The sequence below is a fragment of the Lepisma saccharinum genome, chromosome 27, assembly GCF_977018435.1.
Source record: "Lepisma saccharinum chromosome 27, izLepSacc3.1, whole genome shotgun sequence".
Classification (NCBI taxonomy): Eukaryota; Metazoa; Arthropoda; class Insecta; order Zygentoma; family Lepismatidae; genus Lepisma; species Lepisma saccharinum.
The window spans coordinates 58,820,590-58,841,994 of NC_139255.1; the positions used below are offsets into that span (position 1 = coordinate 58,820,590).

Consider the following 21,405-nt stretch of genomic DNA (forward strand, 5'->3'; position numbering starts at 1 on the left):
TAAACCTTATTCTTGTTCAGTTGTACTCCCTTCTTTCGGCATCCATTAACCTTTTGGCGCCCAAGGCCATTTTCACGTAGCCTCTCGGTACCGAGCCGATTTTGAACAAAATGCAGAGTTTCAATTAAATGAGTGTAGATCGGAGACTAATTGCCCTAGAGATATGAGTGATATACCGTTGTACGCAGAATGAATCACAGATTCAGACGATATATAATTTATGCACATTCGGCGTACATATGGAGGGGGAAAGGGGGAAATCCCCTCAAAAATACTTTTCTTAAAAAATTGTGTCCCCCCCCCGAAAAAAGGTCAAAATGCACAAAATGCAAAATTTATGCAAATTTGGCATATATATGGAGGGGGAGGGAGAAAACCCCCAAAAATTATTTTAAAAAATTGTCACTTCACCCAAAAAATGTCCTCGCACTTGGGCACAAAACGACACCTACGCACAACATTCACGGACGAAAAGCTAGAATGTAGTGAAAAATGAGCGGCGATTCTTGCAGCTGCTTGAAATTCTATTTTTAGACAATGCAGGATAACCCCTGTCGCAACTTGTGGACACTTGTGCTAAAAAAAAAAGGTTTCCTTCAGCGTGCTTCAAAATTCCATTCTCACAATGCAGATTCAACAACCAGTCTTCCCCCTCCCCCACCCTGCACCCCCTGCATGCACCCTCACGGAAAACTTTCATTTTGACATTGGATACTGATAAACAAGTTTCCTTCGAATGCAGTTAACAGACGGGAGTGAAAAGCATTGCTTTAGAACAACATAGCCCGTCTTCCTTTATCGGCAAAAATTTGACGTTGAAAAGAGCCTCAAAAGAGAAGTACCTTTTCCCGCCTTTTCCCCTCCATTTTCATGAAGGCAAAAAAAAATGCAAAAAACCATTTCTGTTAAATACATGTGTTAGGAACAATATGAAAAAATAAAATTGAAATTCTAGCCAAAAATAGAAAAGTTATAACGTAAAAACTTCGACCTTGACACAGCTTCTCGATCGAGATGCTTGGGACAGTGAGGGTTACATTTGGGTATCTTGTTCGAGACGCTTAGGCAAAAGGTTAATCTGTCTGGCTTTTCTTTGTTGAGTCTTTAGAGGTCATACTTTTTACAGTGTTAGGGTGCCAACCTCATGCCCAACCCCCTTTACCTTGGAGGACCTGGTTTTTTTTTAGGGTTATCTCCCTTTGAGGGATCGGCTTCACCATGCCATGGAGTTTCCCCTTTCCCTTGGTTTTCTGTCAGGGTTTTCCTTCCCTTAGACTTTGAGGATCCCTCCTCACCACAAGGCAGTGGGTTCCCTCTTTATTTTTAATGGCCTCCCCGATGGCACAGTGGCACAAGGGGTCCCAGGTTCGATTCCCGTTGGAGGCACATAGTGGTTCGGATCCCACTTTAAACTGTAGGTCCAATCCCAATTAGCTTTACTGTGTATAAAGTGGACTTAAAACACCAACTCAACCTTTTTTTTAACTTCAAGAGGGAGGGTTGCCTCTTCCGCCATCTGCACCATACCGAAGGTTGAGGTCTTCGCCGTAACCCTAGCTAGGGGCCCTTACAAGGTACTACCATCTGAAACTAGATGGACCAAGGTTTTTTTAGAGGTGTTACTCTGTGTTCTCCACATCCGCTGCCCTTGAGATGACCATCCATCTTCTTCCGCCTTTGGAGTCGAACTAGCTTGGGGCCCCGTGGTCGCCACTCCACGTACTTACTAATAGTAAGCCTGTGATTCACTATAAAATTCCATTGTCAATGGAACTGCAGACTTGACAAAGTCCACGACATGGGGGGGGGGGGGATCATGCAACTGTCTCTTCTCCATACTCAATTTTGCCAGGTCCTATTTGAAATGCTTTTCTACTTGTGTTTGCAAAATTAGTTCAGTGTGGGTACTGTTGGTAACCTGGCAGATGTACCTCAGCATTATCAACTCCACTACCTTGAAGGTGTGTTGTTTTAGCTTGCCCAAGTAGTGTACCCCCACAGGGTGTGTGAAATTTAGTATCGTTGTGGCCAGAGCAGCATTGACAGATGTTTCCTACATCTGACCCAATGGCACCATTGAACATCCAAGTGGAAATATGGTGGAGCAGCTGCAAATATCCTAAAGCTGAGTCATAACTAGGGAACGGAACTTTATGTGCTAAAAAACTCAGAAATATTTATTTTTTATGTGTCATAAATGTTGAAAATATGTGATAAAAACAGGAAAATATGTGATAAAAACAGGAAAATATGTGACAAAAATAAAAACATTTGGTAACAAAAACAAACTATAACATGCATTTTAAACACCTGAAATTAGTTTCTAAATGATTACCTCTTAGCGAGCAATTTTTTGGAAGAGTTGCAGTGGATCACCATAGTTTTTTCCAAATTCTCCATTGTAAATCTGTGACGATTATCTCTAAAAAGCATCTTATATTGTGAGAAAGATCGCTCCACGTCACAAGAAACAATTCTTGCATATTTGAATCACGAAATGTCACTAACGCTTAAGTTTTCCAAAGCTTCCTCTTCCTCTACTTCACTTTCCAAAACACATGCAATTTGGCACAAAGTTTGAAAACCTTGTTTTTTCCCAAAAAATTCTGTACATTTAGACACTTAGATCCAGTGAGTTCTTGCAGTTTCGATTCTACTATACGGACTTTAACAATGGAAGCTGCCAAAGTGTTCGCGGACGATTCAAGCTTTCATATGGAATTAGAGAGAATGGACAGGTTTGTTGAGATGTATGCCAATTCGACTTTTACGGAGGGCTCCATCAACAGTTCTTGCAGAATTCTTCTTTGTCGAGATCATTTACAACAGATACAATTTTTTCAAACTTCTGGGCATAACATCTGCATCCAACCAAGTGCCCCATCGTGTAACTACAGGTGTAGGGGGAAGGGGAACCTCAGGACATTTTTGTTTAAAATTGTCTATTCTTCTAGCCAACTTGATAAAAACTTTCTTGCCATTTGAAACCAGTTTATCGACATTGGGATAAAGAGCTCTTATCTTTTCACATATTCTCACGAGGAGAAGAACATTGTCAAATGTTATGCCTTCCGGCCACAATAGCTGCATTGCTTCATTAAAAAGCCTTGCTATCATTACTTGTAGCCAGCCCCAGCTACTACTTACAGCTATTTTCTCCCAATAGGATCGTAGGCGAGGTGCCAGAAGTCTGCCAGCGAGGGTGTTCAAAGACAAAACAAACCTAGCACTCTCGATATGAAAGAGGTGCAGAGTAGCCTATAAACATTTTTCCTTCGAGGATTTCGAGGTGGATGAAGTCAATGAGCGATTTTATGTATTTAAAATGAAAATTCGCAAAATATGTATTTACATACGGAAAACTGGAAAATATGTGTTTTTATGTAAAATAAAATTTGCTGTGTTGACATATAAGGCTATAATCAGAATTTTGGCAAAAATGAGGGTCTGTATCTTATCGCAGAAAAAATATTTAATTACCTAAAGTTCCTTTCCCTAGTCATAACCCATTCTGGGGTTGAACACTTCATGACTGTTCATGGCACAAAGTACATTCACTTTTCGTAAAAACAACAATAAACACACAAACAGCACAATAAAAACACTTTAGGAGTTGTTCCAAGCTTTCTGTTCCATCTCGGAATCATCATCAGGGCTGGTCGAGAGATGACAGAAGGGACATGGACTGGAACTTCAACCACGTCCCTTCCATCGTCTTATCAACCAGCCCTGATGATGATCCGAAGATGGAATCTAAAGCTTGGAAGAACTCGTAAAGTGTTATTTATTGTGCGATTTGTGTTTTTTTTTTGTTATTTTTAACAAGTATGTTGCCGGCACATGATGTAAGAAGTTTTTGCTGTTATACATTCACTTTTGTTGAGTCGACAACGACATGTGGGTTTTCTGTACCACAGATCTTAATATTTTGGCGATTGACGTTCCCGCAATGGTGAAAGATTGCTTCTTTGCCAAGCACTAGCCTTCCAGCAGATATGTCGCCTCCTAATCAGTTCGGTGTGAAAGTTATGGCATTTTTGTCATCTTGTCTTCTGATGTCAGGGCATGCAGGAGTTCTGTTCCATGTGGCTTACAATGCAGTTGCCATTTTCACCATTCTCGCTACAGGTCTTTTTTTGTACCATTCTTTGTGAATCAGGCTCTTGTTCTGGTGGCAATTGGAGTCTCTTATCTCTAGCCTCTTGCTTATCCAGTTTGTTCTTTCCCAGTACTTGAACATAACAGCAGGACATGTAATATGACTAAAAATCTTATTTCGTCACATGCCAGAAACATTCTTGTTGAAAACCCTGTCCAAGCTTTTGATTGATTGATTGATTGATTTGCTTTTTGTGCTACTTTTGGCTAATTTGTGAAGATGCGGATGAGTGATGACGTGATGAAATTGATGACCCATAAACATTCATGCCCAGGCCAGGATTCCAACCCAGGACCCCTGGCATCGTAGCACGATGTGCTAAACCCCTCCACCACGGGGACCAGCTCCAAACTTATGACTCCATCTTGCAGTATTGTTATTTGTTTTGTGTGTTTTTTTAACAAGCAGGACACGTATGAGTTTCCTTTGACAAGCACCTTGCAATTTGTGGAAAAGGAGGTGAATTTGACATGTTAAATCTTTTAGCTTCAACTTAACTTTTCAAATATTTTTATGGTTAGAAGCCCTTTCACTACTCTATTTTGTGTCAGAAGCCTATTGTCTTAATAAAAGGAAATTTGGCTTTATTCCTTTTCTTTTTGTAAAATTTTTGGTTGTTCAGGGTTGATTGAACCAATGATCTGTTAGGCCAGTAGCAAATCTCTTATCCACATTAAACACTTTCAGCAGTAACAACAAATAATGCAAACACACACAAACATGATAGTGTAAAAACTAGGGCTGAGCCGATATATCGGTATCGATTGGAATTCATCTACCAATACTTTTCTGGCATAATGGTCTTTCACTGGGTCCGCAAAAATGCCGTGTAACACTTTTGAGGAGTCTAATTATCTTGAAAATTATTCAAAATTCAAACTTTCTTCTTATTTTGCACCAATTTTGCAGGGTAGTAGATAATATAGGTACTCACGTTTTCCACGAAGCTGTTTTAAGTAATTTTCTGTTAATTAATTTCTATTAATTGACAACGAATTCCAACTAGGATGGTGGCAGTGGCTACCGAAATTAATAGAAAATTACTTAAAACAGCTTCGTGGAAAACGTGAGTACCTATATTATCTATTTTCATATTCAGATGTAATTCTTGAATATTCTAAAATAAATTTCTTGGTAAATTGATGCATACAGTGATTAATATCTTGAACAAATTTTTATTATTGCAATTTTTAAGTATCGGTAATGGTTAGAATCTGTAAGAATATCGGTATCGGTTCAAAGTGGTATCGGCTCAGCCGTAGTAAAAACATTAACTGATTAGCACTGAAACATTGTTTCACATTTTCAGACATCTAAATAGCCAATCAAATCAACTGTCAACAGCCAGGTACACAAAGCTGATAACTCATTCCTACAAAATTTTTCAACCAAAAGTCTTAATCGCTAAATTCATGCAGTGACCTTTTTTAATGGTATTATTGTATAATTAGTGCTTATATTGTGACGTGCATACATTAATTATGTATTTCACATTTCTTTCAGCGTATTAGTACAGCAAGTGGGGATGGAAAGCATTACTGCTACCCTCACTTCACTTGCGCAGTTGATACAGAAAACATCCGTCGTGTGTTCAATGACTGCCGAGACATAATTCAAAGGATGCATTTGAGGCAATACGAATTGTTGTGATGGCCTGGAGGGAAAACATCTTCTATTGGTGTTAGACTATGTTTCCGATGGGTTTCACAAGCTTGCGGGTAAGAGGGGGGAAATTGTGTGCTATATTCCCATTCCTGGAAGTGTTGGTAGGTTTATTGGCACTCACTACTTCAGCCTTGTATAAATGCAGCAGCATAGATAGGTGTCGTGACGAGAAAAATTCAAAACAACTAGTAGATTATCATGCACTTCCATTACTGTTCCCAGTGATGTGCCAAAAGTCTTCGTAGCACTCGCGGCTCAAAACTTGGCGCCCTGTACACAGTGTTCTTGTAAGTTGTGTTAGGATATCATTATCTTGGCCAAATCTGCATCCTAAATGGTAGCCCATCAATAGGAATTGAATGCACATGGGCTTTTGCTGTACCTAGTAACGGCCACTGCACAAGTACCAGCAATTTAACTTGTCAAATACTGCATTTTTTCCTGCTTGTTTGGTAGCTGAGGAATAATGCGAACTGAGACAGAAGAGTTTAAACAAGCACGGCTCGGCTGTCGAAACATTAACAATACCAAGCTATTGTGTGCACAAATACATTATATTCCGTACGGGCACCAGGTGGTGCTGTCTGCTTCTCAGTGCTCCCTGGTGCCGTATACCATTTCCCTCCCCCCTGCTTACCTCCCCCTCTCTCAATGACAGGGAGGGTATGTGCGAATATCCAGTGTAAATACTTCACTAGTGTTTAAGGTAATCAGAAAATAAATGACAAAAGACGTTCACGTGTATATAAAAGAAAAAAAACTGCATAGACGTTACACTTATGTTTGTATGTAATCTCATGTTGCATATTATTTACACATACATGCGTAAGATGCACGCACACATATATATGTGTATATATATATCTGTATATCTATATATATGTGTGTGCGTGTATGTATATTTTTTGGATGGTGGTTCAGTTACCCTGTTACTGCAAGGGAGTCAGAAACGCAGACGGTTACTTCAGCGTCTTCTCTAATTGTTCCCGCAACATGCGAGTGGAGTGTTTGTTGGAAAGGATCAGCAAAGTGTGTGTGGATTGCAGAGTGAAAATCGTACAAAGTGAAAATGGAACATTGTTGAAGCGTAGCGGTACTCATTGTTGTTGGATGATGAAGTGAGAAGATGAACCGAAAAAAAGGACTGTCTCGGCGAGACTTGTGAACAGTAGCAGCACAAACATGTTGTATTTTTTTTTTTTAAATAAACTGTAGATCTGAAACTTGCGTCTTCGTTAATGTGCTCATGTAATGCTTGTTTTCACTGATCATAATTTATCTATTTATTTCCGTTTTAGTGAGGCTACTAATTTATGAATGCTGTTGAATGTGCCTTTATTTTATATCTATTTCATTTTAATTTATTTAAAGATATATTTTTTTAATAGATGAAAATTTTAAAATGTTGCACAAAAAAGGAACTTGTATAGAGCATCTTGATAGAATCAGCACATTTATTAGAACCAAGTCATCAATGTACCTTTCCTGTTATAATGATGTTGATTATTTGTTATTTGTACTTAGTTCCCTTCTGTTTACGTGACTGTTTTGGGGCTGTATGTTTGTACATAGAAATTCAGTAAATATCAATGTGCCAAGATGAAGTGCTAGGAAATTGCAACTAGTTAGACGTGCTAGCATGTTCTGAATAAATGACATGGTTGTTGACATGGGATTGAATTGTACGGTAAAGGAAAATGACAGGCCACGTTTTGCAGCTAACATGTTGTGGTTTATAAACGCTAATGCAATGTAATACCACTGAAAATGCATACCTAAAGATACATACATATATATACATATATATAAAAGTGTATTTGTAGTTGTGGTGAGAGTTTTAAATATATGAGAAGTGAGAGTAGTAGATTTATTGTTTTAGTGGTCGCTTTTGCAATGGTAAGAGATTTCAGATTTGTGTTGCTAGTCTTTTTTATTTATTGTTTCTCATCAGCCCTTCCTGCGCAAGTGTGTCTGTGCTGAATGTAGTAATTCTCGTCTCCCCAGTTGTTTTTTAGAGAATATTTCCTGTTTATTTGCACAATATATATATATATATATATATATATATATATATATATATATATATATATATATATATATATATATATATATATATATATATATATATATTAAAATAGAACTTTCCAAAAATGGAAGGAAAGGGGAGCTCTGTTGATCTGTTTCCCAAAACATTTTGGAACTTCTTGATGATGAAAAGTTCCTCAATGTTCGGAAAGTACTGAAGATTCTGCCAAAGCACTTTATTCTGTTAACTGAGATAGAATCACTTCTAAAATTGTAAAATACTTTTCTGTTGTTGAATATTTTAATTTTAAAGCAAGCAAAGTTTACTGTTACTAGTGTAGATTAATAGCTAGAGCTCTTTCACTAGGTGAATTCCAGTTATTGTGGACGTGTGTTCCCAAATTGGATGTGCAAGTTGAAGCAAAATCAAAAGAATCATATTTGTTGATATTTCTGCTGCTACTGTTGCTTATTTTTGTGTTATCTTTGTGCTAATGAGAAGAGAACGTGTTGAATATTCAAGTATTGTTGCTTGAAGGAAAAAAATGAACTGATTTTGTTACGGTGGAAGGATGAATTTAGAATGGACTCTGAAGATTTAATGCTTTTTGTCATTTTGTACAAAGATGGTTTGTCCTGTAGTAGTAACTATTTGTTCTGGATATCTGTTGAAGCAAAGTATAAGTCAGCAACTCGGTAATAACTCAAGACGAGGACTGGATGGTGGCTTATCGTTTTGTTTCAACCTCAACCCAGCTTGTATTAATTGATGTGAATTTTGTTACATCTTTCTTAATCAGTCTGCCATTCTCTTTTAGGTGAAAACAGTTATGTGTTAAAAAGTTTCTAGTGTAAAACAAAAAGGGAATAAAATAAATATAGTAACAAGAAAAGAAGATGAATTGTCAGGCCAACTACTCAAATCCTGTGTCAGCATAATTATGATAGCACTATTTCTGATGATTAATTTCAACAATGCTTAATGATCACTGTACATTGTGTAATTGTGAATAAATTTACAGTGTCTTATTTACAAGAACAACATTGGTTGCGTATTATTTGATGATTGATATTTTTTGTGTTCATGTTCGTCCTAGAGCGGATAGGCAGGACAACTAGTGTCTGGGTGATTGCAAACCCCATGAGGACAGACAGGACATGTGTGCTGCTGTTGTCATGTGACTAGTTTTCACATTTTTCCGAAGCATTCCTGTTTTCTTTCTTGTTTATATTTTACAAGTCTACAATAGGGTGCTTGATATTTCTTCTAAAAAGTAATTTTGATGTATTAAACTAATGATCAGTCATAGGTGAGAGCCGTGCTCACTTCCAATTTTAATAAAATGCCATTTTGAGATTGTTTTAAGTATTGGCCTGTGGTGCTCTCTAGCTGACTTTTAGTGCGTCACTAATGACCTGATCACATTCTAATGAGAAGACGTAAATGGCCATTGTTGTGGAAGGAGTGTACCCACATTTGTTTTTATTTAGATTTGTGCATTAGTTGGTCAATAAATCTACGCTGTTTCTGGCGAGTTTTCATATCTCTATGTTTTGTTGTGTTAATAGAAAATGCACAAAGTATCCAGGTGATTTTGTATTATATCAGATGGAACTGCTCCACAGTTCAAGGCGCTTTCTGTTTGGGCTCATAGTTATTCGCTTCGAGGATGTATTACGCTGTTTGAAAACAAATAAACATTTTGAAACAAAAATGTAATAGAGGGGATATAGTAATCAGATCATTTGAAGTAAATAAAATCAATTTTAAAAAATTAAAATGAGCTGAAATATGCATGAAAGGCAAGGGTGAGCTCACCTGTGACCAATTCCGGGTTAAATTAAATTGATTTTTTAAATTCAAATCAGTTTGTGATTTTAAAAAAAAATAAAAATGCATAAAGCTCCTTGTATGTTTCCAGCACAGTATATATAAATTAGTTTTTCATTATTTAAAATGTTTTCCGATCATCTCTCCTTTCATTACTCAATATGTAGAGGATTCTGCCACATTACTCTATATGTTGAGGATTCTGCCATATATCAGACACATTTCCATACAGTGAAAGTGTAATTTCTATGTATTAGTCTGTTGTGTGTGCTTAAGGCAAGGATATACAGTTACGTACCATGTGTGCATGTATTTGAATATCGTCAGAATGTGCAATGCTGCTGAAGAGAAACGTGGGGGTACAAGAGAGGATGAATTTCTCCACATGTGGCAGGTCGAAGCATTTTTCAAAGTCTATTATTAAGCTAGATACGACCTGTAAAAAACATGACTAATAAGAATTTTTGGAATCCCACGTATTCCTTATGGGGAATCAACTTCAACATCAAGTTATGGCTAATCAAATGGGAGTTTTCGATTTTTCTTCTGGGCAATCGCTTCTTCAAACTGCCCTCTTCCCGTTGATGATATTTTCTATTCCATCGGAAGTTTGATATTCCCAAGATGATAAATCAAAAAATACTCCCATATGCCCAATGCATTTCTCCTTGCCTCCTGGCAGTGTTGCCAAACTGGTGCACATAAAAGAGCTAAATTTCACCTTAAATGGAGTTAAAACTGACTTTCAAGGAGCTAGATTTACTAGAGTAAATGCTAGTTGTCAAAGGGTTGGGCCGCTGCTATTACCATTAACTCTAAATTGATGACAATTTATTCTTAGTTTTCACCATCTAGATCTGGCAACATCACCCATCTCATGGTCGTACGAAATCGAAAATAAAGGATTCCCTGATAACAATATTATGCCAATTTCACGTCAACACGACACTATAAAAAAAGTAGCTGGGGATATAAGAGGGGATGGGGCGACACAGCCAATATAACAATATCACGTCACATGCAAAATGTATAATTATGACAAAAGTTGGTCTATGTGGGTCGGAATCAGTGATGCTATCATAGTGAGGCACAGGGGTAGACGCCCCAGTTCACAGCCAAAGGAGTGCATGCAAGAGCCAGATCTGGCTCCAAGAGAGCTAAGTTGGCAACACTGACTGAGAGAAAAGCCAAGGGGAGATTGTCCTGCATGCCTTTAATTTTGAGAACAGCATAAGGGTGACCAGTATTAACTGGGACAATCCCATTTTTTAGTCCCTGTCCTGATTTTTGGTGAATAAAACCACCAAAATGTCCCTTTTTTGTGACTGACTTATCGGCATAGAATTACTGCAACAATACACCTTCTCTACTATTACTATGAAGTATGGCATTCTTGGGTAGAAATTATTTCAAATTTCAGTGTCAACAATGTGCCATATTCCAATTTTCTTAAAATATTGGGGTTTCTTTGTTTACCTGGAACTAATGCCCCCACTGAAGGAGTGTTTTCATGCGTGGATGGTTTGTGTACACACCCACTTTCAGTACAAATTGAAAAATATGTTGATTAGTAAGGTAAACTTAATTCAACCACATGTGCATAAAGTTTTACAAATTGTTATTTCAAAGAAAGCATGTACTTAAAATTATCTATTCATCGGCGGTTGCAGTGGGTGGAGTGCAGTGCATATCACCAAATCATGGAAATTATTTACGCAGCATGTATTTATTTATGTAACCTTTATCGACTGTAGCCCCTCATGCCTGTAATCCCGTTGAAACCGGGAAGTTAGTAAGTTGGTCAGAAAATTAATGAAGACCTAAAACTAAATGATGGCGATGGATCAGTATAATCATTTCTTTACGGAGAAATTCCTTTTCTTGCATTTAATTCCCATATTTTATTTTTGAAATAATGTGGAGAATTTAAAATAATATATATATATATATATATATATATATATATATATATATATATATATATATATACAGGGTGTTTCTAAAGGTCGTTTACAACGCTTGGGAGGTGATTCCTCACACGAAAACAAGCAAAAAGTCTAAGTTCCATTTTTACGACTGAGGCTTCGTTTCCGAGATAGGAGCCTCGCAAAAGGTGACAAAGTGAACGTCACACCTAACTGGGACGAATACTATCACAGATAGAGAGGCGGTTCCAAGGGAATCATAAAGGAATCGTATGTGCTCAGTCCGGAAGTCACTATGAAAAGTTCACTGCACACATGCGCAATGGAGTCCTCAAAGGAATTGGGGATTTCCAGCAACAACGATGCATGGAAAAGGTATGTAACGCAGCAAGAAGGACCGTGACAATGAGAAATGCGTTCAAGACAACACATCCCGACCTCAAACATCAAAACATGACCACCGAACACAAAATCCGAAAAGTTGAGCACGGTTGCATACCCCAGTTACACGCGAGGAATGAACGAATCATGTCATGTGGCATACGAGAGACAGGAGGAGGGAAAGAAAAACACAATATCAGATGATTGCGACAACGTGTATTTTTACACGCGACAACTACGTAATATCCCCCCCCCCCCCCCCACACACACACACAACAAACAACAAATGCTACAATATCTTACGCACAGACAGTCCGTGTCACTGTACACCAACTGAAGATGTCACTTTCACCACACAAAGGGGGTGGGGAGCAATACCAAAAGTGTTCGCACGCGATCATTGTGACGTAAAAGAGACCAGTTTTGGAAGAGCTGCACAGGCAAGTCTGGCTCTCGTAGTCTACGTTTGACCTTCATGACTGCTGTTCCCGCGAGAGGAGCTCGAAGGGTTGCTTCTCTCCGGCAGTCGTCCCAATCGTGTTGCAGGTGCTGGGATATGATCAGCAGTTCGCTCTAGGTTGTCATACGCATTGAAGAGTACTAGTATGTTGCATTGAAAGAAGTTGACGTGGTGGAGTGGGCAAGTCAAGTATCTCAACAATTGGTCTGTGGTGTTCGTACGGTGATACGGCCAATTTGTGCAGTGTGCCAGTGTTAAACAAAAACAATACTTTGCAGTTCCAGCTCCCTATTACACAGATGGCTGCGTATACGACCCAGCAGCTAGCAGACATGCATCTCATGTATGGGGAGGCACGTGGTAATAGCCGCGAGGCAAGGCGTCTTTATGGATAACGCTTTCCACATAGACGTTTACCGTCTCACACCTTCTTTCAGGTAGTGGACAGTCGACTGCGTGAAACAGGGTCAGTGTTACCACCGCGACAAGAAGTTGGAAGACCCCGAAGTGTACGCACACATCAGTTTGCATAAGATGTGTTAACAGCGGTCGCAGAACATCCTGGCACCAGTACGCGAGTGCTCGCTCGGGCACGAAACACGTGTCATGTGAATGTTTGGCGAGTGTTGTCAGATGAAGGAATGCACCCTTTTAAACTGCAGAAAGTACAAGAACTGTTACCTCGTGACTTTCGCCCTCGTATGGAGTTTTGCCAATGGTTGTTGCATCAGCTGGACACAAACCCTCACTTCGGGGCAAACGTATTGTGGACAGATGAAGCCATTTTCACCAGGATGGATGTCTTCAATAGTAGAAACAGTCATGTATGGGACTTTGACAACCCACATGCACTTTTTGTGGCCCATCACCAGCACAGGTTTTCAGTGAATGTGTGGTGCGGGATAGTACATGATCATTTAATTGGACCATACATTCTCCCTGTTCGCCTGAATGGTCGCACGTATCATGCATTTCTTAGTGAGGTTCTGCCTGAACTGTTGGAGACCGTACCTTTGGCACTGCGGCAAGAAATGTGGTACCAACACGATGGTGCACCAGCTCATTTCGATCGTAATGTACGACATTTCCTGCATGACGTGTTTCGCAATAGGTTCATTGGTAGGGATGAGCCTGTGCCTCGGCCACCGAGGTCGCCAGATCTCAACCCTCTCGATTTTTTCTTCTGGGGAGAAATGAAAACCCTCGTATACGACACACCTGTCACATCAGCTGAGGACCTCGTTGCTCGCATCAACGTCGCCGCCGCGACGGTAGCAGATACACCTGGCTTGTTTGCTCGTACTCGACAATCCTTGATTCGTCGCTGTCATCTCTGCGTAGAAGTAAACGGCAGACATTTTGAAAACCGTCTGTGATTATTGCCCTCGGCAAATACCAGTGAGAACACTTTTGGTATTGCTCCCCACCCCCTTTGTGTGGTGAAAGTGACATCTTCAGTTGGTGTACAGTGACACGGACTGTCTGTGCGTAAGATATTGTAGCATTTGTTGTTTGTTGTGTGTGTGTGGGGGGGGGGGATATTACGTAGTTGTCGCGTGTAAAAATACACGTTGTCGCAATCATCTGATATTGTGTTTTTCTTTCCCTCCTCCTGTCTCTCGTATGCCACATGACATGATTCGTTCATTCCTCGCGTGTAACTGGGGTATGCAACCGTGCTCAACTTTTCGGATTTTGTGTTCGGTGGTCATGTTTTGATGTTTGAGGTCGGGATGTGTTGTCTTGAACGCATTTCTCATTGTCACGGTCCTTCTTGCTGCGTTACATACCTTTTCCATGCATTGTTGTTGCTGGAAATCCCCAATTCCTTTGAGGACTCCATTGCGCATGCGTGCAGTGAACTTTTCATAGTGACTTCCGGACTGAGCACATACGATTCCTTTATGATTCCCTTGGAACCGCCTCTCTATCTGTGATAGTATTCGTCCCAGTTAAGTGTGACGTTCACTTTGTCACCTTTTGCGAGGCTCCTATCTCGGAAACAAAGCCTCAGTCGTAAAAATGGAACTTAGACTTTTTGCTTGTTTTCGTGTGAGGAATCACCTCCCAAGCGTTGTAAACGACCTTTAGAAACACCCTGTATATATATATATATATATATATATATATATATATATATATATATATATATATATATAATATATATAAATCAAATAAGGTAAAAGGAAACACTCACCGGACAGTAGGAAAATTCAAAATTTTCGCTAATTTATAGCATCATCGGTGTGAGAAGAACCAGAAGACGGTTCCGGTTCCGTCTTCTGTTTCTTCTCACACCGATGATGCTATAAATTAGCGAAAATTTTGAATTTTCCTACTGTCCGGTGAGTGTTTCCTTTTACCTTATTTGATTTTTACTTAGCCCTTTTGGCCCTCCTTGCTTTTATCCATTATATATATATATATATATATATATATATATATATATATATATATATATATATATATATATATACACTTACGTGAGTGAGTATCGTTAAAAAGTCTTGTAAACGACGTTTCGCGGAGCTATGTTCCGCTTCTTCAGGTTACTGCATTGGAAGGAACGTGACACACGTCTGCATCTGCGGTCATCAGGACCGGCAGAAGGGGGAGGGGGGGTGCCACCGCCCAGAGTGGCAAATTTTCAGGGTGGCAAAATTGGAAGAGAAGAAAAAAAATAAGCCTATTGGAAACTTGAAAGCTATAATATTATATTATATTATATTATATAGCATGGAAGTTAATATATGCCAACCCACCGTACTGAAAGGACATATCAGTAGTCTCACTATAAAACCACTGAGTGCCACAGGCTCAGTGTATTGGAAACCAGTTGTGTGGCTTTACATTCCTTTGCTCACTAGTTATCTGGTGTGACTACTCCACGTAATGTAGTGAGCAAATGTCTTCAAAACATTAATCTACGATTTGTTAGATGCTGTTAGATGATTTCTTGCAAACATATCAGAGGTTTGAAAAAAGCAGGAGTGATGAAAAATTTGAAAGTTTCTTAGACTCCACTTGGTAACCTGTGAGTCCCGGTTGATGAGAGAGAATTGGCATCAGATTTAGATATAGATGATCCAAAGATAGGCAACACTGTACAGGGCCGAAATCGAAAGAAGTAGTACTTTCAGTATGATGAAACGGTACAAAGTTCATTTTTATTACCAGATCCTAGACAATTATTTTAGCTCTAAGAGAATTACTTGAGCAGCGTAAACATTAGTGATTTTTTCAATTTCGTTTATGATATTAGTAAGCATAAAGACATGCCATCTGATCTTCGAAAAGGAGCGGCATCTGCCGCCACAGCCCAGGGCAGCAAAATGACTAGCGCCGGCCCTGGCGGTCATTCAGCCGTTTGGGTGGTATGGGAATTCAGCTCCACTTTTGATATTACCAATATTACCTGATAACAGTAACCTGAATGCTCCGTGAAATGTCGTATACAAGACATTTTAACGATACTAACTCATGTAAGTGTTTATATACGAGTGTCACTATTTATATTTTGAGCCTAACAATGAAAAAACAGGAATTTGGCATTGAAAACTGCTTTATTGTTTTTCAAAGTATTCTCCTTTATGGTCAATACACTTTTGCATTCGTTCGAACCATTTGTCAAAGCAGTTTTTCCAATGTTCTTGAGACACCTCCATAATATGGTTTTTGATGTGTCTTCCGCCGACGAAAATCGTTGTCCACGCAATTTATTCTTGACATTCGGGAACAAGAAGAAGTCATTGGGTGCCAAATCAGGACTGTTGGCGGATGACCCATCAATTCGATTTTTTGACTGTTCATAAAGTGGGTTGTTAGACGAGATGTGTGACAGCTGGCATTGTCTTGATGAAGAATGATCCGACGGCGTTTGCTTGTTTTCCATATTTGACCGAAGACCTCTGGCAAACAAATTGTTGTGTACCATTCAGAGTTGTCCGTTCTACGTTCCTCTAAAGGCACAGTTGCCACATGACCAGTTTCCCCGAAAAAACAGGCGACCATTTGTTTCGATGTGCTTCGAGCGCGAACAACTTTTGTTGGATTGGGTTAATCTTGAAACACCCATACAGTCGACTGCTGTTTACGTTCCGGCTCATATGCATATATCCATGATTCGTCACCTGTTACAATCTTTTGAAGCACCACAATTGTATTTATTGAGCATTTGTTTGCACCAATTGACGCGAGCGTCTTTTTGAGTTTTTGTCAAATTGTGTGGGATCCAACGAGAACATACCTTTCTCAAAGCTAAATGATCATGTAATATTTTATATATGCTGGTGGAACTAATGCCTATGGTTGCCTCAATCTCACAGTATGTCACATGACGATCTTGCAGTATTAGGTTTTGCACAGCATCAATGTTTTCTTGAACAACAACTGATTTTGGACGACCTTCGCGAATCTCGTCGGCCACGATTAAATTCGTTATACCAGCGTTTCACAGTGGCAAAGGATGGGGCTTCATATATATATATATATATATATATATATATATATATATATATATATATATATATATATATATATATATATATATTAAATATAAATAGTGAGTAAACTCACAAACTCAATATGTGTAATGTGGAGAACTATAATTATCAGGAAAGAGTCCTTATGATAATTACAGAAAAATTCCACCCCTGCCTGGTGCACTATCTTCGCATGCCAAGCCACTGTGATTCATGTAGGGAAGCATAATTTCAGGAGCACGCTCCTCCGTAATGGATACAGCGAGTCCGGCCTCACGCAGTGATGCCAACCCTAGTGGTGCTGAAACTAGCACAATTTGAACTATGTTGGCACCTGGCATTTTGTGTTTGGCATGATGACAAAATACAGCGTCACATATACAGATGGGGGACAAAATAATACGAACACCTGTGAAATTAGAGAAAATCTTTATTAATATGGGGTTGGACCACCCTGTGACTGAAGTACACTTTGTATGCGACGTGGGATGGATGCATAGAGGTCATGCACAATGTTTAAGGGAATATGGAGCCATTCTTCCTCCAGGGCAGTCTCCAATTCCGAAAGTGTGGCTGGAGCCGGACTTCGAGTACGCAGTTTGGACTCCGAATATCGCCACAAATGTTTTATAATGTTCAAGTCAGGAGACTGTGGGGGCAATTCACGATGTCCCACGTCATCGTCATGTTCTTCGAACCATGTTTGGACAGACCCAGTAGTGTGGATAGGAGCGTTGTCGTCTTGAAAAAGCGGCCGCTCCCCAGGAAATAAAATCTGGACAAAAGGATGGAGATGATCCCCCATAATGCTCCGATAATGATTGGCGTTGATCTTCCCATGGAGAAAAACAAGTGGGCCCACACCGTGCCAAGATATCGCACCCCATACCATAATGGACCCACATCCATGCTTCACAGTTGGCAAGAGGCAGTCAGGATGAACGCATCTCGGGGCGTTCTCCACACATAAACGTGCCCGGTGGTCTTAAATAACGTGAATGTTGATTCATCAGACCAGATGACTTGTTGCCACTGCTGTGGGGACCAAATTCTGTGAGCTCTGCACCATTAGCGTCGCTTGACAGCATTACGTGATGTCACCAATGGCTTACGAATTGCCACTCTGCCATGAATGTTTGCAGCATGGAGTTCCCTTTTGACAGTTTTGGTTGAAATGGGGTCCTGGAGATGCTTGTTCATTTCAGATGTTATCTCAGATAACAATTGCTTGTGCTTTCGGGCCACTATGCGCTTCAACACCCTCCTATCCCGAGCAGCAAGCTTTGTCTTTCGTCCACTGTTGTGCTTTGAAGACGCCATCTTACCTGGTGTTGTGTACGCTGTCATAACGGCTGATACTGTGTTCCTTGCACAATCCACAGGGTTTGCGGTTTCCGTCACCGTGGCTCCAGCTGAACGTGCTCCAACAATCATGCCTCTTTGTAACTCTGTCAGGTCTGACATTGCATCGACTCTTGAGAGCGTACGATAGACGAATGCACCACCAATGACTGCAGTTGACAGACTAATACCTTCCCCTTCATGGCCACTAGCTGGCAGACTTCAGTGCCAGGTAGTGCTGCTGTACTGCTGGTGTGAAATGTGGCATACTTTTTCACAGGTGTTCGTATTATTTTGTCCCCCATCTGTAAATGAACGTTCCTGTCAGACAGATAAATTAAATTCCAATGAATAATTATATACAAAGGCTGTCGCAAAGAAGGTGAGACAGATTTTTTCCTGGCCTGGCAACACTGCCTATGGTTTCGGCAATAGTCGCATCGTGTAGGATGACTCGATGTTTCCAAGTTTAAACGTTTCGTTCCAATTAATGTTTACAGCATCTAGACAAAAATTTTGAATATGAAAATTTTTGTCTAGATGCTGTAAACATTAATTGGAACGAAACGTTTAAACTTGGAAACATCGATTCTAAAATAGAATTTCTTGAGAAAAATCTCGTCGACCTGTTTAACGTTCACGCCCCATTACGAACGGTTAGGGTGACGAAAGAGCCAGCGCCGTGGATAACGGATAATCTTAAGCTGCTCATGAAACTGAGGGATGGTGCGCTGCGTAAATACAAGTGAAGCAAATTAATTTTACATTGGGACGAATATAAAAGATTAAGAAATTTTACCACCTCTGTTATGAGGCAAGAGAAAAAAGCTTATTTTTCTTTTATTGTAAATAACAATAAGAGAAATTCAAAGAATATGTGGAATAGCCTGAAAACAATTGGTATCGGTAGCAAACGGAGCGCGGGAGAACTTCCGCCTCACCTGAGCAGTCCCTCTGAAATTAATAAACATTTTGCAAATGTCTACGACAGTGTTCCTCGAGACAACGCCATTATTGCAAAGGAGTGCAAGTATTTCTTAGAGAACTGCTTTCAAAACGATGCAAAAGAATTATCCTTTCGCCAGGTTCAAGATTCTGAGGTTGAAAAGGCAGTGTACAGCATTCGATCAAATGCTACAGGAGTGGACAACATTACGTGCAAAATGCTTAAACTGGCCCTTCCCTTCATACTTACGGCACTCATGCATACCATAATTTTTTGTCTGAAAACCCGCCAATTTCCAAATGCATGGAAAGAAGCTCGAGTTATTCCGCTCCCCAAAAAGCAGACGTTAACCTGTCTAAGCGATTTAAGACCAATCAGCATTCTATCAATATTTTCGAAAGTCACAGAAAAGATAGTATCTATACAATTAAAAGAGTACATTGCAAAATATAAAATCTTACCTGATTCTCAATCAGGTTTCCGTACTTCTCATAGTACAACCACGGCATTATTATCTGTCACGGACAATATTTTACGTTCGATTAACGATAAAAAACTAACTATACTAGTATTATTAGACCTTTCTAAAGCTTTCGATCTTGTCAATCATAACCTTCTCCTAGCAAAAATGAAATACTACAGTTTTTCGAAGCCTGTAATAAACTGGTTCCAATCATATCTACACGAAAGAAGACAAAGGGTTTTTTACCCTGCCGACACCGGATCATCACCGATAACATTAAACGGAGGAGTCCCGCAAGGTTCCATTCTGGCCCCCCTTTTATACACCTTATACGTCGCTGATATATCAAAGACCATCAGCCATTGTAATATACATTGTTATGCGGATGATACGCAGTTGATGATATCATCATCACCATCGGATTTGTTAAACAAGATAGATAATCTAAACAATGATCTACATACCCTTAACAAGTGGCTCACTGCAAATGGGCTCACAATTAAGCAGAATAAATGCGTATACACAATTTTAGGCTCTAACTATTATCTTGAAAAAGTAAATTATGATACAATTAACATCAAAATTAAAAACCAAAACATAATTTATGCACCATCCGTTAAAAATCTGGGCCTTACTTTTGATCCCAAATTTTCCTGGTCAGCGCATATCTCAGCGCAATGCACAAAAGCACTAACAATAATGAGATCACTCTACAGGAGGAGAGACTTTTTCACTAGAGAAACTAAATTATATCTTATCGAAACTCTAATATATCCTAGCTTCGATTACTGTGATGTGGTGTACGGCACGAATTTAGAACGTAAAATATCGAACAGAATACAAAAAATACAGAATTCTTGCATTCGTTACGTTCTCTCGATCAGGAGAAATCAGCACATCCTACCCTTGCTCAATACATACAAAATCCTTAACATGTCTAGGCGACGCCTCCTGCATCAGTGTTCTACAATATATAAGGTATTAAAATTGCAAACACCTATCTATCTCCACGAGAAACTGACATTTAGAAATTCCATACATCCATACAATACTAGAGGTCGGCGAAAAATAGACATTCCCCGCCACTCTGCTGTCAGTTTCGAAGGCTCCTTCTCCCTCTGGTCTGCAAAGGTTTGGAATGCTCTTCCCGATTATGTTTCTTTTGCTACAACACCCAAAAACTTCAAAGAACAAGTCATATTATTTTTATTGCAAAGACAACAATTGAGTATTAGCTCGTACGGCTGAGCAACAGGAATCAAGTAATGTAAAACCATGTATTTCCAAACACTTATCTGACACAACGAATATTTCAACCTGTGTGCATGCTATTTTAGTATCGATCTGGAAATTGCGTATGTACACGTGTGTATGTGTGTGTGTGTGTGTGTTAATGTATCTGTCATTGTATCCTCTTATAATTTTATTATTTTTCATTTATGTCGTATTCATTCATGTTATGTTATTTGATTTCAGTATTATTCAGTATTATAAATGTACGTATTGTAACTTTTATTCACCAGAGTTAGGTGGTAGAGCAGCCCAAGGCTGAATCTTGCTCTGTAGCAAATAAAAAGCCTTTTCAATTCAATTCAATTCTGTTTCTGTAGCAAGTTGTCACATGTTGCAAAACCATGTTAGTGAGCAGCTGTGTTGATTTACGTGGAATGTGTTTCGTTTACCCCTCCAGGTTTTTGTGTATAACATTGCTTTTTGCGATGAGTATTC

The 21,405-nt window shown here is 39.3% G+C and overlaps 1 protein-coding gene across 1 annotated transcript in view; it reads left to right on the top strand.

Annotated features, from left to right (window-relative positions):
- Positions 1 to 7,891, top strand: part of Galphas (G protein alpha s subunit) — a 111,193-nt gene extending 103,302 nt beyond the window's left edge. The window contains exon 10 of the mRNA XM_083113480.1: positions 5,663 to 7,891. Within this exon, the coding sequence (XP_082969606.1) occupies positions 5,663 to 5,809 (147 nt within the window). The 3' untranslated portion in view covers positions 5,810 to 7,891. The remainder of the gene's footprint in view (positions 1 to 5,662) is intronic.
- The last annotated feature ends 13,514 nt before the right edge of the window (positions 7,892 to 21,405 follow it).